The following is a 25,166-nucleotide window of genomic DNA, read 5'->3' as shown; positions in this document are numbered from 1 at the left end:
TGTTTCACTTTAATTAACTCCTTAACGTACTGCAGACTGAAGTGTAAATACTTTACCAAAGTTATCACGTCAGTGTAGTATCTGAAAGGAGAACGAGGTTTTAGTGTGTTGTGTTCTACCTTTAATGTTTGTGTTGTTTACAAAGGGTGGGGAAATCCTCCTTCATGAACCGGTTTGTGAATCACCGCTTCACCAACATGTACCGGACCACCATCGGGACAGACTTCCTCTCCAAAACAGTCACCATAGATGGGGACACCGTCAACCTGCAGGTGCATACATCCATCACACTTTAAAGGGGCTTTAAAGGGGCCTCTACTGGGACATGTCTCCATGCTTTAATGTTCAAAAAGTTCTTTATTTTTCTCATACCGCCTGTGCTGCAGCACCTATTTTCACCCTCTGTCTGAAACCAGAGCCCAGTCTGCTCTGATTGGTTAGCTGGCCGGCTCTGTTGTGATTGGTCAACAGCTTAGAGATGTCCCGCCCCGTACAATGTGTTGGAGCGCTAGCAAATAGAAGAGCGAGTGTTATAGTGATGTCACTATGATACAGAAGTAAACAAAGGAGTCAAATGGAGGCGTTTCAGGCAGTGGGGGGAGTGTGTGGGAGAGAAACTCCCTCTGGAGGGAACACAGGGATGAACGCTTTTGCAGACCATTTCCATGCACACAAACCTATATAACACAATACAGGAAAGGGAACTAAATACATTTCATTTCATTTCAAACCTTTATTTATACAGATAAATCCCATTGAGATCATTGATCTCTTTTTCAAGGGAGACCTGCTCAAGTAGTTCCACATGAAACATAAAAGCATAAACAGAACAACAAAAGGACATCATCCAGCATCATTTACATAACTATCCACATAAACAGGTACCAACAGCTTCTGATTGAGTAGCATCCAACCGAGCTTTAAAAACATTTAGTGGCACCAGATTGCTCAGTTTCCATTTAATTTGCAGACTATTCCAAGACAGAGGAGCTGCGCATCTAGAAGCTGTCTTCCCTAAGACAGTCCTAGCAGTTGGCACATTTAATAAAACCACAGCATGCGATCTCAGGCAGTAGCCACTTACAATTCTCCGAGAGATCAGGTAGCAGCTATAAGATGGAAGTTTCCCTAGCATGGCTTTGTATATAAAAATGTACCAGTGACTGAGCCTCCGTACAGTTAGTGAAAGCAAACCAGCCCTTGCATACAGGGTACAGTGACGGGTTAATGCTTTACAGTTAGTCACAAATCTCAGTGCACTGTGATACGCAGCATCTAACTTGACCAGGCAATGGGCAGGTGCATTCATATAGATCAAATCACCATAGTCCAGCACAGGTCAAAGGTCACAGTGACTAGCCTTTTCCTGGCTTCAAGCGAGAAACAGGACTACAAATATGAACCTGAATATTAGCCTAACAGGCCCCCTTTAAAGTTTCCCACCATGATTAAATTCAAACTATTGTTTGTATATTGATCTTTCCATACAATTTAGATTTTTAACATTATTTAAGAACAAATAAATAGATAGATGTAAATGTTCCCTCCCAGATCTGGGACACCGCGGGCACGGAGAGGTTTCAGTCTCTGGGAACACCTCTGTACCGAGGAGCTCACAGCTGCCTGCTGGTGTTCGACGTCACATCCAGAGACAGTTTCTCCGCCCTGGAGGAGTGGAGGAAGGAGTTTCTGATCCAGGGAGAGCCTCAGGACCCGGACCACTTCCCCTTCATCGTGCTGGGCAACAAGACCGACCTGAGCGACAGGGAGGTGTGTAGTATCAGGAAGATGTGAAGCACAGATACTATGATTTAACTTGTGTCATCTGAAGGTTGACATGAGTAAGGGTATTTTTTTAAGTCAGTAATTTTTCTATTAATCATAATGACAAAGTTAAATTACAATCTTAAAATCATGCCTGAATATCTCGAAATAATAACACAAATACTTCCTCAAAATAATGACAAACCTTAATATCTTTACTTAGGCAAATCAGACCAACATTCATTATTACAGTTTCTCATTATAATGACATTAAACATTTTAATGGTGCATCGTCAGACAAATGATGGCAAGCCATTTTGATAATCGTTCATTAGTCGCTTTATATATTTTCCATATTACAATTATTGTAGAAAATAATATAATCCATAATGAAAATAGCTGTAGCCCTAAAATGTTAAACAAAAACCAAATTGTGACTTCAGATTTTATTACATTTTTCCTACGTTCACATATGCCCCGTTGTTGTTGATTTTAAATATGTGCATTTCTTGGCAGGTGTCTGGCGCAAAGGCCCAGCAGTGGTGCAGCGAAATCGGAGCACAGTACTTTGAAGGAAGCGCTAAAGCAGACCTGGATGTGGAGAAGCCGTTCCTGACAGCGGCTCGGAGCGGCCTACAGCAGGTGATTCAACACTCCGTTTAAATCATAATAGAGAAAATAAGAAATACACAACATCTCTCTCTCTATATGTTTAACATGTTTATTTTTTGATGATAAAAGATACATTACTCCCTACAGTACAAAAAACACACATTGGAAAATACAGGACATTTCCAGATAACCTGCGAACAGCCGAGAGAAACTCGCAACGCCTGTGAGTGCTGAGTCAGCGCTCGTCCCCGAGAGGCCGGGGGAAAGTTCAGAGAGACCTCGGCACTGCTGATGATGACCTATCTAACGAGGGTGCAAAAATAGTGACCCAGCAAAGGTACTGTGGAAGGAAAAGGACACGTTGTATACCACACGGAGAGAGGAACAAACTCAGTAAATGTTTTTTCTGTTTTTTTTTTATCTTGAGAACCTTCAGTTTATGGTCTAACTTAAGGCATCACTACTAAAATACACTGCTTTTGCATGCATGTCTAGTTTTGTTCAACAGACACACTGACACACACACAAATTATGAATGCATATGAAGAGAGTTTTTGAGAAAGAAAGAAATTGGGAGAAAAGCACAAAACGAGACACCGAGGCGCCGGCTGGAGAAAAAAGGCGGCAAAGCGGAAAACCTCGGATCTTCCTGGCCTTTTACCGTGACAAAGTAGATACAGTCCTGCAACGCTCCCTGTGCAGATCGTCGTGTTGTAATGATCAGCTCGACAGAAGCAAACCATCAGGGAGACTATATATATATATATATATATATTTATATAGTCTCCCTGATATATATATATATATATATTTGTTTCTTTTATAAGTAAAGACACGAAAAGGCAATCGAGAGATGACCGACATGTAAGAACAGTTTTGTTACAGGTAAAATATATAAAAGGCCAAGATGATGATTTTTTTTGTTTGTTTTATTCTTGCTCTATTAACGAACTAATTTACAAGTGAGTACACTCCGGCTATGTAAGCTTTTTCCCCCCAAAAGACATCCCCATTTCCCACACGGGTTTTACACATCACAGTTAGCTTGCTGAAATAGTCTGTAGTCTGAAATACAGAGCCATGGAAAGAAAAATAAAATAATTAAAATGTATTAAATGGATTCACATACATTAATAGGAAAGGGGAACATATGTCTAATATAATTTGCCATTCTAAAAAAAAAAGAAAAGCATAAAAAAAGCGGGGGACAATTGTTTAGGTTATTAAAGGGGGGAGGGGGGAAAGATCTTTTGTTTTGTCCTCATACTTCGTGAGATTTCATGTTTGGCAAACAAAGCAACACAAGCATTGAGTAGTAAACAAAGTAAAAACTCTCCTGGGTCCACGCCAGAGTGCCCTTCAGTCCTACAACCTCGGTGGCTTCTACTTGGAACAAATACAAAAGTCTTTCTCTCGTTCATTTACCTTCTGTCAACAACAAGAACATACAACCGGCTGAATGAAGATCTCTTTTAAAAATATAGTGGCAACCTCAACACAGGCACCGATCGTCCCACGAACACAAACTATGGGGATGAACAACAATTAAAAAAGTGATGTTTTTTTCATTTTAAAATGCACACGACAGACACATACACACAGGAGGAAAGAAACAAAACAGAACAAGCTTAAAAAATACAAAAATAAACTACACAAAAGATCTTCTGCGTCATTGCTGCTTGCTAATTTTTTGGGAAGATTTGTGTGTGTGTGTGTGTGTTGCAAGTCTCAGTCCTATAGCAATGTCTGTCATTCATTCTCTACAAATCTCTTCTTGTCCACGTCGAAGAAGTGTCGGCCACCAGTCCTCACGTCGGGTAAAAAGCGCACAGTGATGACATTACCAGGAGACTGGAGTCCAGTACGGCGAATACAGACTTGGTTCTCGATGAAGCAAATTTTTGTTTTCAGCATAAAAAGAAAGGAGAAAAATTATGTCCTCTGTCGCTGAGGACAAGTGCTTTATTTGTATCCATACCGATTTTTCCTCTCATCTAAACTAATGCCTCCACAGCCTTTTTCCCCTCAACACTGTACATCATTTTGTGTAGTCTCTCTCTACATCGCCTCTTGGATTCACAAAACAAAGACAAAAAAAAGGTAACATTGCGCTCAGGCTGGCTCCCAGTTTGTGAAAGATGTAAATGCTTCTCTATACTGCTCAACTACTGAAACAAGCCAAAAGTAGATGTTAAACGATGGAAGGGGACGTGACAGAAAAAAGATAATGTGCTTCTAAGTTTGTGTTGCTCTAAAAATAGTACAACCAACAGAAGGAGGAGGAAGGAGGGTTTTATCTACAGAAACATCTCTCAGATTGACTTTCATCTCGGCTTCATACGGTTGTTCTGCCTCCACTGCTGTCTGGGTCTGAGACTCGAAGGGTGGAGGATGAGATTAGGATGGAGAATGAGGTGGTGGAGGAGGAGGAGGGGTGAAGGTCAGTCTTCCTGATAAAAAGGACAGCGATTGGAAAAAAGGACAAAAGACTGGGAGGGTCTCCGGGTGACCTCACTGGTCCGTCCTCGCTTTCTTTGGACCGGCAGCCTTACTGCAAATGCAAAGAAGAAAAAAAGAAAACGGCATGAGTGTTGCACGTTTGATACTCCAGTGGCATGCGAACGTCTCGCCTGTGTGCACAGTGTGAAACATGTACAGTACTTACGTATCAGGAGAGGTGCCTGGTCTTTTTGGGGCCGGTTTTGCAGAGGCGGCATCTTTGCCGGATTCTAGAAAAGCAGAACGATTTGTTAAAATATCTCTTTTTTCCGATAATAGTTATACACAAAAACAGTTGAAAATAAATGAACTCTCACAAGGCATAAGAATTGGATGGGATGAAACCTCTTCAATGGTCACTCATGCAGAGCACAGCACACACAGTGACGTGTTCTCTGCTTTGAACCCATCCTAGTACCAGGACTCTAGTACTAGGAGCAGCTATTGCACAGCGCCCGGGGAGCAATGGGAGTGTACGGTGCCTTGCTCAAGGGCACCACGGCAGGGCAGGAGGTGAACTGGGACCTCTCCAAGTAGCAGTCCACACTCCATATTTAGGTCTGGTCGGGGACTTGAACCGGCGACCCTACGGCTCCCAGTCCAAGCCCCTACTGACTGAGCCACTGCCGGAGATTTGTGACATTGGACACCCCAATAAGCCATCTGAACATTAAAGGGGCCCCATTATGCTTATTTTCAGTTCTCTTTAGTATTTTATACCTCTACTTTGACACGCTAACATGTTTTAATGTTGATGTTGCCGACAAATGTACATGCACGGACACCTATACAACACACTACAGTACAGGGGAGGGAAAGCCCAAAGAGCACAATAGTGGCCAAGACAGTAAACACAAACCTTAACAATGTTTCTTAATAACAATTATAGAATTGGTGAGAATCCATGTATTATACATACGACATGTGAGCGAAAGAAAACATTAACTACACACTCAAAACTAATATAATCACTACTACTTAATGGTCCAAACACCAGTATTAAATATAATAAACAGACACAAAAAACAGTGTAAATTCTAACGAGTCACTTTATAAGTCCTCCGCCATTCAGTGTATGCGAGTTCAGATACATTCTATTGAGAGCTGCTGCCTCTTTTCAAATATCACAAGTAACTGATTACATTTCAGTGTTATTTTTGTAATGGTGCTCACCTTGCAGCCATCGGACTTGGGTGGCGGGGCCGTAGCCCTTCTCGTTACGGGCGGCGATGCGGAAGATGATAGCGGGCTTGGTGGTGTAGTCGATGTGGGCGTTGGAGAGGCTGGACGACTGCACCAAGCAGGAGGGGTTGGGCCCGCAGTACACGCGCATGAAGGCTAGCTGCGCTGGGGTGGAGGCCTTGGCTTCGGCTGTCTGGTTGCTCTGGATGGCCAGGTACACGGAGTACTCGATGATCTTCCCCGACGTCACCGAGGGCGGCTCCCAGGTCAGGTGGGCACCATCGGGGCTCTGCAGAGGGACGAGGAATGATTACTACTCAGTGCCTGGGAGCACGACTCATGAGAGCAGCTGCCGGTATCATGTGATTCCACAACGCAAAGAGAAAACAACAAGGGAAGGGCTTCACTGGGGTGTTTACCTTGCTGATTTTGATGGCGCAAGGAGCCCCTGGGAAGCCTGGTAGGCAGGTCTTGAAAGCGGATATCTCTGAGAAAGATCCACGGCCACAAGCGTTGATTCCAGCAACACGAAACTTGTAAGCCGTGCCAGGCTGCAGCTCCATTTTCTTCATTTGGCTGTAGTCTGGCATGTTGCCAGAGTCATCCTGCAAAACAGAACAGAGATTAGAGATGCTCCCAGCACGCAGTCACCTGAGCAGGAAAGGAGCCTCCTGAAATACTTACATCTCCCTGAGAGTCATCTCCTGGCATATAGAAGTGGGTGACGACCATATTTGTCACTTTAACGATTCCAACATCGAACCACTGGTTGTCTTTCTTTACAACAGCCTTCACCGGGGTTGGCTGTGGGGCTTGTTTCTGTAAGATAACAGAGATACTCGGTTACATAACTCCTCTTCGACCTTAGCTGAACCGGCCAGATGTTGCGCAATAACTCACCGATCCCTCGATCCCATTGGCCACATCTGCCAGGGCGGCTGCTGCTTGCAGCTTGGCTGGACTTGCCACCGATACAGATGGAGCAAATGTGCTCGAAGGAGCGAGTGCTGTGGAGGGAAAGGGAACAACAGGGTTCAGACACTTTTCCCCCAATGAGTTTCCATGACTTCTCCGTGACCTTTACCGAATTTTCCATGTCCAAAAAAATGACTCTTTCTCAGCGTACCACTGAAAATGGTTTATTCTAACATGGAACAGGAAAATAAGGTCTGCATATGAAACATGTCGTGCCTCTAAAACAAATCCAATAATAGGATTACTAGCTTCTACACGCTAAAGCAACTAACATCTCACCAGCAAAACACCTCGTCAGTTAAAAGCCATTTCACGTTTCATTACTATACCAGTATTTATTATCATTATAGTATTACTATTTCGGCGATTAGATAAAATATAAATTATATTTGATGCAACTTTAAATTTCCATGACTTTTCCAAAACTTTGGGAACAATATTGTTTTCTAGAACTTTTGCAGAGCCTGGAATTAGCATTTTGAATTTCCATGACTTTTCCAGGTTTTTAACGACCGTAAGAACAAGAGTAAAAAGAGACATATCGAGTAACTTTTAGATAAAAAGCACAAGTCTTACTCTCGGCAGTGGTGCGTGGCAGCAGTGAGGCCACAGCGCTGGTGACTGCGGCTGCCATCTCATTGTGTCCGTTGCTCTCGACGGAGGGGTCGTTGAGGCTGTCTGCGGGGGCCAGGCCCTCAGTGGGCAGGTTGGCCTCCGCGCTGGCCTGCTGCGCCACGGCTTGAGCCTCCTGCAGCTGCAGCTGCTGCAGCTGCTGCTGCTGCAGGACCAGCGCCGCCAGCTCCTGCTGGGTCAACATGATGGGGATGGTGGTGGGCTGCTGGATCTCTCCAGAGGCCTCATCTTCATTTGAAAAGAGAGAAATATTTTAGAAATCATACTACAACAACTAATCGACTTAATCGATTACCAAATTAGTTGCCAACTAATTCAGTCGTCGATTCGTTGGTGACGTCATCACGTGTGTTTTACGCCCCGTTAAGCTCTAACTTTATTGGTCTTTGTATCGGTACTGGAGACATTTAAAAAATATGTCATGTATTATTGCTACAAAGACATTATATCGCAGTCTTAGTGTCGCCAACTCGTTTCTAATATGCAAAAAGACAAACAAATGCGTCTATGATGTATTTTCGATCTTTCTCTCCCCCGCCTGCTTGCGAAGGGGCGGGGCAGTTTACACACGGGCAGCTGCAACATGCAGCAACACACACACGTGGGAGATGGCGGAGAGAACGCGCTCCGAGGTGGTTAAACTTTACCCGTCTCGATGTGGAGAATGCTCGTTACCAAAAGTGGAATACGAGTTTAGCACGTAAGGGCGGTAACACGAGCTATTTGTCTAAACATTTAGCAAAAGTGCTCCACATCCAGACGGAGGAATGCACCGGGTTCGACTGTCTTTCTAGTAGCTCTGTAGCCCCGTCCACGAGTAACGTGTCCACGTCAGGTGTTATGTATGCTAGCAGCAACACACGGAGCTAACTACATTATACAAACATAATGATTAGAGGTAACAGAGTTATTTGCGGACTTTTGGTGACAGAGCCTTCAGTGTGGCATCCCCCACCCTCTGGAACTCTCTCCCCCCCGAAATCCGCAGCGCCCCAACCCTGGACATTTTCAAAAAAGCCCTCAAAACGCACCTTTTCACCAAGGCTTTCCCCACTGTATAGTGAGTTTAATAGGTGTATTTGTCCGCTACTTCCCCCCCCACCCCCTTAACCTGTCTGCCTTTTTTCCCCTACTCCCCCCCCCCCTACCCGACTTGTAAAGCGACCTTGGGTTTCCTGAAAGGCGCTATAAAAATATTATATATTATTATTATTATTTAGTTTGTTAAAGTTTCAGCTATTCTGTTTACAGTTCTGTCTTCAGATTATTTAATACGATTTGTTAAAACACTTGTTTCTTTTGATGTGAAATATTATTTATTTAATTTGAATAAAAAGCAATGTTAGTTTTGTTCACAATTTAAGTTATTTAAATAATATATGTATTTTGGAAGTATTCAAGTATTCATCTTTATTGTCTTCATTGTTAGTTTCCACATGCCTAAAACAACCTCAACCTAAATCTAAAAGTTGATGGCTAAATAAGAGTGTTTGAGAAATTGTGCAAGGCATACAGTAATAGTCCGAATAGTCGATTAATCGTTTAATTAATCGATAGATTAATCGATTATCAAATTAGTCGTTTGTTGCAGCCCTATTAGGAACTGAAATGATTGGGGGCGTTGCAGTAGTTACAGAGCTAGAGCAGCTTGTCAGTGTTATTCGTTAGGAGGTATAAGCTACTAGGGATGTAACGATATACCGAATATCGCGGTAAATAAACGTCCCAATACCGTCGTGAGACTGACAAAATCTACCGCGATTTTTCTTTTAAATATTTTTTGTTTTAAAAAACACTTTTTTGTTTTAAACCTTTATTCAACCAGGTGGTCCCATTGAGATCATCGATCTCTTTTTCGAGAGAGACCTGTCCAACATGGAGCGAGTAGGTTACAACATGAACAGAACACAACAGAACCCAAAAGGACATCGTATTTACAGGGCTAGATGTACACACTGACAAGTACCAACAGTATATTTATATCTCTGTCAATAAGCCTCACCTTCTTGGTGGAGAGACGATGCACAGTTTGACCCACTGCCGTCACCCATGGCCAAAGCATATCTCTCCGTCCCACTGAGGTGGCGTTAGACTTTTTCGCTGTCCGTCATTTTGACAGACAGGATTGTAAAATAATAATCCTTATATTTATTATATATTTAAATGTCCGTCATAATCCCTTATTGCCCGTCGGGTCTGAACAGTTCACGAGAGAGCACGCTCGTGAACTATCAACGGGGGGGCGGTGTTATCCCGTGTGTGCATGCACCTCGCGGGAGCGCGCACAGCGTAAAGCAAAACCTCCCAGACATGTGTTGATCTGTACGGCAAAGTACGGTTTGGAAACTATATCATTTCCTTTTGGAGGGCAGCATACCACGGCATAACACCAGAGCCTCGCTGCGGGGAAACGTTGGCACTGTTCCGAGTTTCTGTCAAAATGACTGCTTTCAGATTTTTCCGTCATTGATAAATAAAATATTCGGTTAACGCGACCACTGCTGTCCCGGCAACATCAGTACCAAGCGAGAGAGTTTTTTCCAGAGCAGGGGATATTGTAAATGCCCAAACATCCCAGCTTATAAATACCTGGACATGTGGACATTCTCATATTCCTAAAAACCTGTCTGATGATGCTGAGAGGGTGACTCGTGAGTTTGAGTTGAGTTACTTGAAAAACTAAAGTGAAACTTGATTTATTTTATTGCAGGGTCTGATTATTAAATGTCCTTGTTTATTTGTGAGATGCAGTGGCACAAAGAAAATGCCTACTTTGTTTGGTAGTACTAGTAGGTACAAAAACACTGGTTTTCTTGTTCCAGTCTGTTACTGTCACTTTGTTTTTGACACTTAAAAATACTGCTATCCTACTAAAATGCTGGACAAATCAGATTTGTTATGTAATAAAGAAACATCTTCCGAGTAAAAAAATGTTTTTTTTAAATTTTATTATTCAATATCGTGATAAATACCGTACCGTGGACTTGTTATCGCGATATTATCGTACCGTGAGTTTTTGGTATCGTTACATCCCTATAAGCTACACAAGTCTTTCCATGCCTTTACACAGCCCTCGATCTATGAATATGTTGCGTGATCTGACAATGCGGTGGAACTTACTCATTACGGCTTGCTGTGCTGCCTGGAGGACGGCCTGGATGGCGAGCGCCTGGGCTTCTTCCGTCGCAGCTGCCTGAGCAGCGGCCTCTGCTGCTGCAGTCACAGCCAGCTCCTCGTCCGACAGCCCCGTCACCATCAGTGTGGCACCCTGAGCCTCGGCCATCAGCTCCGAGGGCAGATTCAAGGCTGTAGCTGCGGCTGCTTCACCCTGAGAGAACATGTTATAGGTCAAACATAAGATATCTTTGAAAGGATGGACTTCAACAGAGAATGGTGATTATTACACTATATTTACCTCGGCTTGTGTCTCCATAGCAGACGCTCCTTCTCCAGCAGGTGCAGCTTCTGCTGATGCGGTCTCATCCGTCTGCATGGGCTCCTCTGGGGAGCCGGCTGAGATGGATGAGATCGACTGGAGAGAAACAAAAGAACAAACCAAGATAAGTCACAAAGCGAAAAAAAATACATTTTAGGAGTTTCTCTCTTGATGAATAGTTTAGTGTATAAAATGTCTGTTTGCATCACCCCTAATAGAAAAGTGCATTTCTTACGGGTACAGAGGGTCCGGGAGCGGGTGTGGACTGAGTGACAGTAGTGATGGCCCTGCCCTGGGTGGTGGTGGTGGTGGTGACAGTGCTTGTTGCTGCAGTGGTGGGGTCCACTTCTGTGCTGGTGGTACTTTCTGCTCCCTCCTCCGTCTGCTGGCCTGCTCGGAGACACACAAACATAATGTAAGCTCGACTTCATACCAATACAAAAACATGACATCTATTCCATAACCATATGTGTGGGTTGCCCGTACCTTCGCCTGTCTCCATGGTGCAGGTGGCTGTGGTGGCTGTGTTGGTGGTGCCGGTCTCGTGTGTTTCGCAGGGCGGGTTGGAGCACACTCTCTGGACCGGGCCTCCTTCTGCGCTGCTCTGGTCTCCGCCCATGCTGGAGGTGGCTGTAGACGGGGTGTTGGTGGTCCCGGTCTCGTGTGTTTCGCAAGGCGGGTTGGAGCACACCCTCTGCGCGCTGGAGCTCGTCTGGCCCGTGCTCATGTTGGAGGACGACTGGGTGGATGTGTTGGTGGTACCCGTCACGTGGGTCTCGCAGGGCGGGTTGGAGCACACCCTCTGCGCGCTGGAGCTCGCCTGGCCCGTGCTCATGTTGGAGGACGACTGGGTGGATGTGTTGGTGGTACCCGTCACGTGGGTCTCGCAGGGCGGGTTGGAGCAAACCTTCTGGACTCCCCCCATGCTGCTGGACGCTGTGGTGGCCGTGTTGGTTGTCCCGGTTTCGTGGGTCTCGCACGGCGGGTTGGAGCACATGCGTGGCGTCGACATGTTTGATGAAGCCGTCGTGGCTGTGTTCGTCGTGCCCGTTTCGTGCGTCTCGCAGGGCGGGTTGGAGCACACTTGTCCTGCTCCCATCGCAGCGGAGGCGGTGGTGGCCGTGTTGGTGGTGCCGGTCTCATGGGTCTCGCAGGGCGGGTTGGAGCACACGGTGCCAGAGCCATCGCCAGACGCTCCGGCTTCAGAGGAGCTGGGCTGCTCGGAGGTGGGGGAAGCCAGGATGGACACTGGAAGGTCCTGCACTGGCTGAGCTTCAACACCGCTGGGAGTTGTGATCAGAGTCACCTGGGTGGGCTGGTTCTGGGCCGAAGAGACAGTAAAGATAAGTTCTAAGAGTCCCACAGCATGTTTCATACTCAAAAAGGAAATTATTATTACAGGGTTCATACACTTTTTCACCAATGATTTTCCATGACCAAAAACATTACCGTACTTTTCGGACTATAAACCGCGACTTCCCCCCCCATTTTTTGTGTACAGCTAACGGCCACTAGGGAACCTCCTAAATCTATGGATTTTATAGGTACAATTAACCACCTTTAACGCTATGGGCTCTAGGACCGGTCCGCGCCCGCCACCTTTAAGCGGCGGGCTCCAGCAGGAAAAGCTGGAGGCCGGAAAAGAGTGAGACAGGTAGCGCGCCAAAGTAAAAGTGGAACCGAGAGACAGAACGAGAGCAAGGCAGACGGACAATTTAGCTGCTGCGGCTCATATGCAGGTGCGCTTTATAGTCCGAAAAGTACGGTACTCTTTCTCAGCGGTACCACTGAAAATGGTTTATTTTAACATGGAACAGGAAAATAAGGCTTACTAGCTTCTACACGCTAAAGCAACTAAAATCTCTCACCAGCAAAATACCTCGACAATTAAATGACATTTCACGTTTCATTACAATACATTATTTATTATCATTATAGTATTACTATTTTGGCGATTAGATAAAATATAAATTATATTTGATGCAACTTTAGTTACATTTCCATGACTTTTCCAGGTTTTTAATGCCCGTAAGAACCCTGTTATTAACTATTATCTTAATGTTTTTGTAGCAGTAACTTTGTTAGTAATTTTCTAGTTTAAAAGCATAAACTCCCTAACCTTCAGTTATTTTTTATTCTAATATAGTTACAAGGGCTGCAATATTAATTGAAATGTTGGACTATTGCAATATCCAAATCGCAGCTCAATATTTGCCAAATGCAACATTTCTAAAAACAGACTTCGCCTGAAGAAAAAAAGACGTGCAGATTCTTACCTGCACCGTCATGGTGGAGGAAGAGAGGGTGGTGGCAGAGGTCATGCTGGTCTGAGCGGCTGACACAGTTATGGACGCGGGGCTGATGACCTGGCTGGACAGGGTGGCGATGGTTCCCAGTGTGGTGATGGGGGTAACCAGAGAGGCGTTGGAGCTGTCTGCAACGGCTCCTGCCAGGCTGGAGGAGACGGTACCGGTGACTGTCCCAAAAGTGGTGACACCTGGAAGGAAAAGAAGTGGTTTTATTAGGCGTGTGATCTCTCCTGCCTTATTGTAGGAGATACAGGAGCTTTAAAACACTGACAAACAGACTCAAAAACAGTTTCTACCCCTGGCCCACAAGGCTACAGTCCTAAGTACAATCCTCTTTTGAATACCTAACTCGTATGCACTTTATATCAGGGTGTATGCAGGAATCCTGAAGTCACATGTCAGACCTTTTAAGACCCTTTCCATACATTTTAAGACCTCATCGCCACTTTGAGTTTTAACCGGTTACCTTGGTGACACACTTTACCTCACATTGACTATATACAGTATCGATTGTCCTTCCTCCTTATCTTTCAACCATTTGGACGCAAACTTGCATTTCCCCATAACGATGTTGCTTAGCAACCGGCGTAAACGGGCCTTCGCGCGCTATCAAGCAGTGAGCGTGCGATGTCCTGTTCAGATGATGTCAAGTCCAGAGGTGGGAGTAAGTCCTACATGTGCAAGTCATTAGCAAGTCTCAAGTCTTGACCTACAAGTATCAAGCAAGTCCCAAGTCACTGTGGTGAGAGTCAAGTCATACGAAATTCTGATGAATGAGCCCAGTTTCCGCATTTAAATCAGTTAAAAGACAGTGGTTATGAAAATGGATGTAACCCACACTATGATCTTCATTACATACACAGTTAGTCATTTGAAATCTAATTTAGACCGATGACAATCATATTAGATTCATATCAACCCTAGAACTGCAGACGATATAGCGAGGACTCAAAGTCTGTTCAAAAAGGCAGAATTCAGGTAAGAAAATCATATATGGGATTTGCCATTACACATATTTAATTTAAATTTCTGTTAACACTAGAACCGCCAACAGCGTCAGCGCCTACATAGATATCACTTTCAAATCATTTAATTTGTTCCTCTTCATAATTTCCTTATAAACTAAGTAGGACGATATTTAAAACTCACTTCATTGGGTTAATTTAGAAATTGCTTCAGTTTATTATCATAATAATAATAATGCATTTTATTTATATAGCGCTTTTCACAACTCAAAGACGCTTTACAGCATGAGGGAGGGTAGACAAACAAGGACAGGCAAACAAGTAAGTATAGTAAAATAAATAAAAAGGCAGTCAAGAGGAAGTTGATTGAGAGGGGGGGGGGGGCTTATGGGTAGACGGAGTTGAAAAAATGTGTTTTGAGGCGGGACTGAAAGACTGTGAGGGACTCAGGCTGCGGCCACACGAGGACGAAAACGGTCGTTTGCGTTACCGTTTAGTGTCATATAGACCGTTCGGCCACACGAGGACGACCGAATACGGCACTAAACGACTGAGGAAACGATAACGGGTCCCAAGGTGGATAGAACGGCATACGCAACGCTCTGGGGGGTCCAACGGCTCCGTGTGTGCGCCCTATACGATAATTTTCTGATAATGATGAGGCAATAGCCCCGCCTCTCCCCACCTCTGCTGCTCACCCCCGCGTCAAAGTAAACTGCACACTGAATTCAGATTATTTATCTTTCTCTCGATATGGACCTAAACGCGAGTGAAGTCTAATCTGACAGGACGGAGACACCTCTCAAACTACCTAAACTAGTTATAAATATCTTTATTTGTACTGTCGGCCGGGTCACTCATTACTGGATCAGCTGCTGCATGAGACAGACACTGGCGCTGTCCGAAGAGAGGGAGGAAAAAGAGAGGCTCCGTGTATTTTATTATTATATTATATCGATTCGTTATTCATTTGTTTTAAAGCTCAATAAATAACAAAGAAGACCTTTGACCGGCACTTTTATAATTGTCCGGAAGATTTAAACTTTAATACACGTTGACTGGCGAAAAGCTCTGCCCGGTTCCCTCGGCCCCCACCGCGGAGAATAAACAGAAGGGCAACCATGACAACCATGCTTCTTCACTGCTTTTGTGGAGGAAGTTACAGCGCCACATACAGGCTCCTGCACATGTACTGCAGCTTCTCCAGCGGTTGGAGCTAAACGGAGCGGTCTCGTGTGGACAGACACTATCCGGATGACTATTGCGTGTGGACGGAAGCTTTTTTGCGATTGCGTTTGCGTTAATCCTATGCGTTTAGCCGTTTTCGTCCTCGTGTGGCCGCAGCCTCAGAGTCACGGAGATCTTGGGGGAGGGAATTCCAGAGCCTAGGAGCTGCCACTGAGAAGGCTCTGTCCCCAAAGAGTGTGGATGATCATAACAGATCAAAAAGTTCAGATTCATTTTACAATAAATCAAGGAATGATGCACTTCTACAAACAAAAACAACATAATTAAAACATTTAAACAAACTACTAAAGTAGATGAACTACATTATTCAAAAGTGTACAGTAACTTCTGATAATAACACGGGGGAAATAAACAAGGCATCTCTTTTCCTCTCTCTCCCTCTCCTGACAGCCCGTCACTATCAGGGTTAGTAAAAATGAATCCCTTGGAGGTTCTAGTGTTCATTTACTGTTGTCTTCTCTTTGCAATGCTTAATCGATTTGAAACCAAGTCTAACGTAGCTTAAACTTAGCGTTAGCTTTCTAGCTAACACAACACATGCACGCACCTTTCTCTGTGGGTTTTTTTGTAGTGACGAATGAAGTTGGATGTCGTGGTGGTCCTGCACTGATCTTTATGCTGCAGACCCTGCATACCGCTGTTCTCTTCTTATTACCGTCATCGACAACATAATCCAAACTTCACTATTTTTGGAGCAAAACTAGCCACTGCCATGTTAACTGAGACTCCTGCCTTCGAGTGGGTTGCCAGGTTTGCGCGCACGGCGCTATAATCACGTTTTTCGAAAAAACTAAACGTAATATCTCACAACAAAAACAAACGCCAATATTTAATTTTAAACAGTCAAGTCCTTTCAAGTCATCTGTCTCAAGCTTAAGTCAAGTCTCAAGTCAAAAAATATGCGACTCGAGTCAAGTCGTGTGACTCGAGTCCCCACCTCTGGTCAAATCCAACGGGATGCCATAAATAAACTACACAGAATCACACTACACACCCACGCCATGATTACATTCAGGCAGACTGTAGAATACAACCTCTTTGGACCATTTATATACTTATTGAAACAAGCTACAACTTGTAATACTTTGTAAGACCCCGCGGACACCCTGTATAATGATTTTTAATGCACTTCATAGCTTTTGATGCCATTGTCCTCGAGTATGTATCCCCCCTGTATGATGGTTTACCTTTGTCTGCTCTACTGGGGTTTTTTATGTTGGTCTGTTTTTGTCTAAGGCACACTGTGACAGGATTGCACTCCAAAAATCTCATTATATATTTTTGCACAGTGACAATAAAGGCTTTCTATTCTGTTCTTTCCGAGAATAAATAGACAAGAACAAAGTATTCTTACCTGTCGTCCTATTGACAACCAGAGTGGTCACATTGGGCTTAACAGAAGACATGGTCACTGGTGTCACAAGTCGAACACCACCGACTGTGCTCATAGGCACCGTGCGCAGGATAGTGCCAGGTTGTCCATGAGCACCCTTCAGGACGACCTAAAGACACACAGTTCAGGATTAGTCACCTCAGGTGCAACATACATGGGCAGAACGACAAAGTTAATCTATAGAGAGATATCTTTAACTGCTCAATCAGTCAGTGTACCTGTGTGAGTCCCTGTTGTCCGGCAGTGGTGAGTTTGGGCACGGTGGTGATGAATTTACTGGGAGTTCCTGCACTCATCACTTTGGTGGTGAGGATGGTGATTGGCGTCTTCATGCCTCCACTGCTCGTCACACCTGAAGGGACGAAAGCATGATTGTAAGTACATTTTCATCTAAGACACACAAAAACCAAAGTTAGCTAATTGACACCTGCAAATAATTCAGATGTTTGTTCCAAAAGTTTATGGCAATTGCGTAAGAAAAAAAAACGTAAGACAACACCATCATTACTTTTCTTTATCCACTCAAATTTTTGAAGCTGTTCTGTTGTGATATGTAGTAACTGAAAATCAAACTTACGTGAGTTTAGACCTGCAGCTCCAGACTGGCCCATGATGGCAGACATGGGGATGGTCTTAATGATGGTGGTGCCCTGCTTAGTGGTGTTAGGAGAGACCCCGCTGATGTTGAGGATCGTGGGCTTGTGTCCAGTGCCTCCTGCCTGGGAGGTCGTGATGATGGTTGTGGGCTTACCATCTGCGGAGGTCACCAGCTTAAGGATGGTGCCGGCTGGGAGGGGACCCTTTGACTGAGGAGAGAGAGAGCCACATGTTATGAGGATCAATGTGGAGAAGGACATCTGGTGTTGTCTCAGGAGTTTTAGACTACCTCCTGTGTGTTTTCCTGACTTTGTGCACATGTCTGACCTGTAGGAGCTGTGTGAGAGGGTTATTGGAGGCCTGGCCTGAGATAGACGTCTGCACTGGCTTGGTTTGTACCACAGACATCATCTTGCCAAGGTTGGAGATCTGCAGACAAAGGAGGAAAGCCCAGGTCATTATTCATGTGAAAACATGAATTGCACAGGGACTTCAGTTTTGGCTCAACAAATCATTACAACTATAACTGAACATAGATCATGCAGATCGCTAACACTATGCTTCCCAATGACCTAGTCACTGTAGGACGGACTTCACTCCCTCCCCATGGGTCAAGCTCAATGAACAACAAATACAAGTGTGAAGAGGCAATTTACAGAACACATGATTTACAGCGTGGATGATGTTCCAGTATTACATTGTGATAACAAAAAATGCTATCTTACCAGAGTGCCACTGCCGCCCATGGTGAGGGGACTTTTGACCAGGGTGATGGTCTTGGTGACTCCTCCCACCACTGTAGTAACCACCTGGGCCTGCTGGGCCACAGTGACTGCTCCAGACTTATGCACAGTGATGATGGGTCTGGTGTTGGTGGGAGAGGAACCAGTAGCTGTTCCCACCTGGGCTGCAGCGGTCTTCAGCATCCGGGTGGCTGGGTTACTGACCTACAAGAACAAAAATACTTATGAGAACTGATCCGTGACGGACAGAATGCACTTCATGTTGGACCATTCAGTGAGGACTTTACCATGAGTGGAGATGCCATTTTCATTGTGGTTGTGCCAGGGGACATGGCTACAGTTTTGAGAATGGTGGCTCCGACAGGAACATTGAGGAGAGTGCCACCAGAGGGCGGGATCTTCTGTGTTGCTGCAGCAGCAGCAGCTAAAGCTGCCATGCCACTCATCTGAGGGCTACTTCCAATTGGCTGAAAAAAAGACGAGACAACATGTTTGGACACATTTATTCATTAAGGATGATATACTTCAAGATAAAATACAGGGGAAATTGTTCTTACCGATCCTTGGGTGGTCTGGGCAGGCATGACCATCCTTACACCCGGCGGGAGGGATGTCAGAGTGACGGGGGATTTCCCGGGCTGGCTGGGGCGGACTGTGACAATAGATGTGCCAGTGCCAGACTGTTGAGCCGCAACCTTCAAGATGGCTGAAACACAAGGGGACGGATGATTAGACTTCTTTGCACTTGTTGGTGTGGCAAAGACAGTGAACATGGCTGAGTTTGAAACATGGAATTGTTGGTCACTAGTGAAGTACCTGTCTGGGGGAGATTCTGCGCAGAAGGAGCTGCAACAGCTAGTGCAGGGCCCTTCAGAGAGTTCAGAGGCTGCACGGGGCTGGAAATCATAGCTGCAGAGGCTGTAGCTGGAGTTGCTGGGATGTCGTACTTCTGCAGCTGCAGTAAGTAGGTGTCGGCGGTTGAGACGGCGCCCCAGCTGACCTCGAGAGAGTTTGTGTTGGCACGGACTAGCTGCACCCGGGCAGGAGCATGTGGCCGCTCTGTGGAGGAAGAGAGGTTTAACAACAATGATACCTTCACTACCTGAGCCGAGGAACTGCCTCTTAGTATAAACTATGTTACAGCACACATACCCGTTTCCAGGTACCAGAGGTCTTTACAACAGACTTGGTTGTTCCACGCTTTGCGATAACCGTCGCGGCCACTCCAGACGTAGAGTCGGGAATTGATGGCCACGGCACAGTGGCCGGCACGGGCCCTAGGGATGTTGTCTTCAAGAGTATCCATCAACACGGTCTCCCAACAATTGGAGTCTGCAGACACACACATAAAGATTAGTGAAGCCCCTTACACTCAAAATATACATTTTTTGTTATAACTACACAGGTTATAGGTTATACAAACCTAGATTTAGGCAGGCGAGAGTGTTTGTGCACTTCCACTCCTTCTCGTGTGTGGCCACTTTAACGTCATCCATTACCAATGGAACCCATCCTCCAAAAACATACATCCTGCAAAAAACGAAATGAAATCAGTGAGATGCAGCTCCCAAAAAGCATATTCTATTCTTCTGGGAACTCAAACAGGATTGAAGAAAATATTCAATGTTATTGATAAGGTCCAGCAATATTCTCACTTGTTTGTGATGGTGGTGGCAGAGTGAAGACTTCTGGGTAGCGGTGCTGTCCCGTTTACTGATGGTTTGTTCCATGTCAGGGTATCTGAAGACAATGATGAGCAGTAGGATATTATATAAAATGCAGTGTGAAAGGCGAGTGTTTTTAAACGCAACCAGTTAACCGCAGCTACGGGTAATTCTCCTTGTCAAACATTCAACTGTTTATCCTCTCTAAAGTGTGGCCTCTTTTCGTCTGTTCAACCTTAACTTGCAGCACACTCTCCGAGTGGCACCGGCTGGGGCATATTTTTGCTGTCATTTTTATATTCACACATCTACAAACCTACCTATATCAAGTGTCCACAGATCTCCAAGGCGACAACCACTCATGCCTCCGTAGATTATCAGGCGAGATTTCCTGCTCGTCTTTTCTGTGTAGACCACAGCAGTGTGGCTCTCACGCGGAGGAGGCAGGACTCCGTATGTGATCGGAATATCCCATCCAACCACACTGGATCCCGCACGCAGCTCAAGTGTGTACAGATCATTTAGGTATCTGAGGAAGAAAATAAACCAGACAGAAGTTACACTTATGTTGCTTGCGGAAGTAAAATATCAAGCATCGTGTGCAGGAAAAAAAGCCTGCTGGAAAACAACATCTGTACCTGGGAATGTTGTTTTTTGGGTCCTCGCTGTCATTGGCAAGTCCACCAAACAGGTAGCATTTATTGCCAACCAGGGAAAAACTGTGGCCCAGACGAGGACAAGGAGGGGGGCCATTCTTCGGGTTTTTCGCTTTCAACTTTTTCCATTCCCATCTGCTGGCCTGTTGTGAAAAACAATGTTCATAACAAATTAAGCAATTGAAAAGATCATAGCAGAAGCCGTTACAAACACAAGCTGACCATCTTTCCTTTTCTGAGAAAATTATAAAAAAGGTTCTGTCAAAACTAGGACTTAACCTGAAACCTAATCTTATTAAATGTTGCATTTATTTATTAATTCCTATTTTAATGTAATAATTGAACAGTCCACTTCCAAGTTGCTCATAATCCATCCTGACTCTTGTTGACAACTTGATAGGGGCATACCTACTTTATGTCAAAACCAAAAACAGAGAATATTTAAAGTGTAAACTTCTGCAGTATACACAAAGTGAAGTTTTTGACAGGAGGACAATAAAGACGCATTGTGGCACGTTGCACTGGCAGAACAACTAGCTTCTGATTAGTGTCACGTTTAATAAACACACAGTTACTTCTTTAGGTCGCCCCTCCCCTGTCAAAACATGATTTCCCCAAAGCTTTAAAAAGCAGCTTCGGATTGGTTATCTTTTGATTCAGTTGATGGAGCTTGGTGAACCCACTGCATTTTGATTAACAAGTTTTCTAAATCCATTCAAAATGTTTTGAGGGAAAAAAAGGAAATCACGATGCATCTAAGAATCTATTATTTTTTTGCAAACATTTGCACTGCATTAGGAATTCAATGTCATTATCTGGAGTGCACCGTGTGAAATAAAAGACTCAATGGGACCCAAAAAACTATTAACAACACCAAGTTTGAATTAGATAAATCAGGATATGGGCTCAATGGCCTGCCATAAAATGTAATTTACTAAACTGCATGCGGCCCATAAATATCCACAGCCACAAAACGTACAACTTAAAAAGATAGATGTACTTTGTTCGGCTGTTACTGTGCTTAAGTAAAATAAATTATCCCTTAATAATGAAACTATAACTTTTTACCACTTAATTTAGAAACATTGCATTATCCTAATGCACACATTTAATACAAACATGGAGATACATTTGTATAGATAGATTACCTGAAGTTCATAGAGATCGTTGCTGTACTTTCCATACTCCACCATTCCACCAAACACCAGCAATCGTGTGCCATCACATACAAAACCATATGCAGCACAGCCGGGGGGAATATCACCACGGACCGCTGGGATAAACCACTGGTTTGTTGCTAGAAAATAAAACACAATGATGATTCAGTTGAGGCTTACTAATATCAATCCATTTAAAGTAAACTATGACCAAGGTTTGTTATTGTCTAAACAAGGCTGTGAAAAACCTTACTATTACCACTATCTTGTAATTATTAGTACATAAACCAACAGATGTATTTAAGGATGGGGATGAAAAAAACATGTTTTTATTAAATGTGTCTGTCCTTATTGGTTTATGTACAGGAAATTGGGGCATAGGATATAGTTAAACCAACCAGCATCATCCATTTTATTTTAGCCCGCCTTTTTTAACGTACAATAGCACCTTTCTCCAGCAGAGGGGGCCAAATGTAATCAGACACGGGCTTGTTTGGCCTGCTGAGGCTTGTACTCTACTTAGTTCTGCACATCACGAATCGATCTTTAGAAATAAAATAGAATGTTTTTTTATGCAGAGGCTAAATACTAAAATGCATTGTTTACCATTTCACATCCGAAGATTTGATAAGTAAACATCATTCTCGCTGCCAACAGTCATCAGTAAAGTTATACATGCAAAAGTTATTATCTTACCAGTGTTGTACACATGCAATTCATCCACTATTCCTTCGTTTCCACCACCGAAGACAACCATAAGTTCCTTTATGGCCACAGCTCTGTGTCCATGCCTGGGCCGGGGAACGGGACCGGACCATCCGAGGACCCGCTTCCACCGCGGCTGCAGAACCGACGCCGTGGAGCCAGGGGCAGACATGATTTCTGTCGGAAACATTAATCAAATTAAAATTCTTGCCTGGTGAAATGCTCCTGGTTGTACAAAGTTATCGACTGTAGAAACTCATCAGCAGGATGGAGTCGCGCACTGTGGCTCACTTCTAAAAACAGTGTGTGCCCCAAGCTCTAGTTAATGAACACATTCATTCATTCATTAATAAAAACAAATGCGTAGTAAGAGCTTTCCAACTTGTACTGATTAAAACCCCTTGCCGTTGTGCAAAAATAAATACAAGGAAATGTTCATACACCCAAGTTGTGTTGTCTTCTAAACCATTGAATTCAATCCATGGAAGCAGCCATCTTGTAACCAAACAAACCCCCGCTAACACCGCTGCCAGTCTGAAAAATGGCGGAAGCGAATGAAAAGGAAAAATAGCTAGCCAACTACAACAGCGAAGGAACACAATAAAATGAAAACAAATCCACTAAAGTGATAGCGGTTGAAAAGAGGAAAACAATGCACATTTGCAGCACAAACTTAATCCACAGTTAGAACCGTTAGCAAGAGTCGGCTATTTTCATGCTTCTCTGGGAGTCGCCATCTTGTAGCTAACTAGCTTAGCGTTATTTGCAATCCCTTTAACGTACTTATTAACACTATAACTATAAAAAAAACTCAATATGAACAGTTGCACCAATTTGGTACACACATCCCTACAACCCCGTCTATACACTTCTTAAAATATACTTAAAATGTAAGCCAAATCGGGATAATCAAATGAATGCTAACATTAGCTGAATTCCGTTAGCACAAGCAGCTAGTTGCTCAAACTCATTAGCACAAGCTAACAGCGTTAGCATCTGTCAAAGCGTCCCGCTATTTCACAATTAAATGCAATGCAATAACGTTTTATTGTGACATGCATATTTTACCTGATATAAATGTAGTTGCAACAACACCCGTTGAACACAGCTAAACTGAGATCAACTGCATAAAGAGAGTGTTATTATGTTTCATGCCGTCTCTGGAAGCAGCCATCTTTTCGACACTCGGCCTACTTCTACAGCTCCCACAAGAAAAATGGCCGGGCGGTAAACCACAACAAAACACAACAAACCCAAAAAAAGATTATTACTCACTTATATCGATGCAGTAGTAGCAAAAACACGGGTTTGTGGTATAATCTTGCGGCAATAATCCAAATTCATTCGATTTGTGAAGAAGTATTTCCTCTCATGCCTGCCTGGAAGCTGCCATCTTCTTGACAACCAGAGGCGGAGGAAAATGGTAGAGAGCTGGCGTCACCCAAAGTAAACATGGCGACTGAAACCAGCTCGCTAACCATTTCCGACAGAAACGCCTTTTAGATTTTATGGTAAACCATCGTGAATAGACGAAGGGTGCTTTGTATAATGAGGTTTTGTACAGGACACTGAGAATACATATACAGTTAACAGAAGCAAGTTTCAGGAAATTACAACAAGTTGTGTTTTAGCGCTTGGCTTATTGTCCCTTACTAAAGATGGCGACATCCGCCCAGAAACCGTTTAATTTTCATATTGTAGGGAATGCTGATTTCATTCCACCCTGAATCTGCTTAGAGGTGCCTAGAAAACACAAAAATGGTGTTAAAACGGTGGGTAATTTACAAATTTAGCGCTCAAATGTACTACATTTGCCACGCCCACACACAACATTAGTTCTCTTTATACATCCATGAAGTGCGCCCTCCACTGATACAAGTACTGTATTACTATTGACATCCAATACTTCACCCTTTATTTACAAAACAGTAAACAATGTGTTCAGCCATATTTCTCTGATGGACTCTCACTGAATGAAAAATAATAGAAAATGCTCAAACATTATTAAACTTCTCAGTCTATTTTTGTTATGGAAAATAGATTAATTTGTGTGTTTCTCAGGAAAGTTAACGTTTGTTGACAATATACTCTGCATTTATTTAGAAAATATAATTATTGTATAAATAGGGGATAACCAAAAGGCACAATATGTTTTAGCTTTCGAGAAATTAGAAACCCTATTGTAGCCTATAATGGGGATGTGACTTTACATTTACCAACTGCATTTTACTGGAAAGAGTAGTCTGTAGCCTTTTACAACACCTTAGGCAAATTCTGAATTAACATTTATATTACATAGCCCATTGTAGTTACAGTGGCTCTGTTAGAGTCACGACTTGAAGATCTATAGAGTAACATTGCACAAAGCACGAATTTGCATATTTATTATGTTCAGAATCAAAATCCTTTGTTAGTTCCACAGCGGGGGAAATGTACAGTGTTACAGCAAAAAGTGGCATAGCAGGTAAAATAAAAAATGCATATAATAATACAGAATAAGCACAATTATTATTATAGAGAAGAAAAGCACACATTAGTTATAAAGACAAAGTAGGTAAGTACACATCCATGGCTAAAAATTATGAGCAGACAATGTTGTGTGAAGGCAAAATCATATTATTTAATTAC

The 25,166-nt window shown here is 43.6% G+C and overlaps 2 protein-coding genes across 2 annotated transcripts in view; one reads left to right on the top strand and one right to left on the bottom strand.

The window, feature by feature from the left end:
- The window catches only part of LOC117446095 (ras-related protein Rab-7a), a 4,217-nt gene extending 179 nt beyond the window's left edge, over window positions 1–4,038 (top strand). Inside the window, exons 2-5 of the mRNA XM_034082095.2 lie at window positions 146–272; window positions 1,552–1,770; window positions 2,281–2,406; window positions 2,524–4,038. Coding sequence (XP_033937986.1) covers window positions 146–272; window positions 1,552–1,770; window positions 2,281–2,406; window positions 2,524–2,610 — 559 coding nt within the window. The 3' untranslated portion in view covers window positions 2,611–4,038. The remainder of the gene's footprint in view (window positions 1–145; window positions 273–1,551; window positions 1,771–2,280; window positions 2,407–2,523) is intronic.
- Window positions 3,288–23,980, bottom strand: hcfc1a (host cell factor C1a). Its single transcript, XM_034082093.2, has 28 exons — window positions 23,814–23,980; window positions 22,530–22,715; window positions 21,825–21,973; window positions 20,659–20,819; window positions 20,341–20,549; window positions 20,012–20,096; window positions 19,780–19,886; window positions 19,509–19,688; window positions 19,173–19,415; window positions 18,914–19,062; window positions 18,644–18,823; window positions 18,339–18,560; window positions 17,941–18,042; window positions 17,594–17,822; window positions 17,235–17,368; window positions 16,978–17,125; window positions 13,378–13,598; window positions 11,588–12,422; window positions 11,337–11,491; window positions 11,081–11,197; window positions 10,786–10,993; window positions 7,609–7,893; window positions 6,958–7,064; window positions 6,742–6,876; window positions 6,477–6,662; window positions 6,049–6,346; window positions 5,042–5,105; window positions 3,288–4,927 (listed from the first exon to the last, which is right to left on the bottom strand). Exons 2-28 carry the CDS (start codon window positions 22,708–22,710, stop codon window positions 4,888–4,890), a joined length of 5,130 nt encoding a protein of 1,709 aa, XP_033937984.1. The 5' UTR covers window positions 22,711–22,715; window positions 23,814–23,980; the 3' UTR covers window positions 3,288–4,887.
- Window positions 23,981–25,166: the final 1,186 nt, after the last annotated feature.

Source organism: Pseudochaenichthys georgianus, chromosome 5, assembly GCF_902827115.2.
Source record: "Pseudochaenichthys georgianus chromosome 5, fPseGeo1.2, whole genome shotgun sequence".
NCBI classification, from domain to species: Eukaryota; Metazoa; Chordata; class Actinopteri; order Perciformes; family Channichthyidae; genus Pseudochaenichthys; species Pseudochaenichthys georgianus.
The sequence above is the reverse complement of the archived record's forward strand: the minus strand, read 5'-3'. Positions and strand labels throughout refer to the sequence as shown.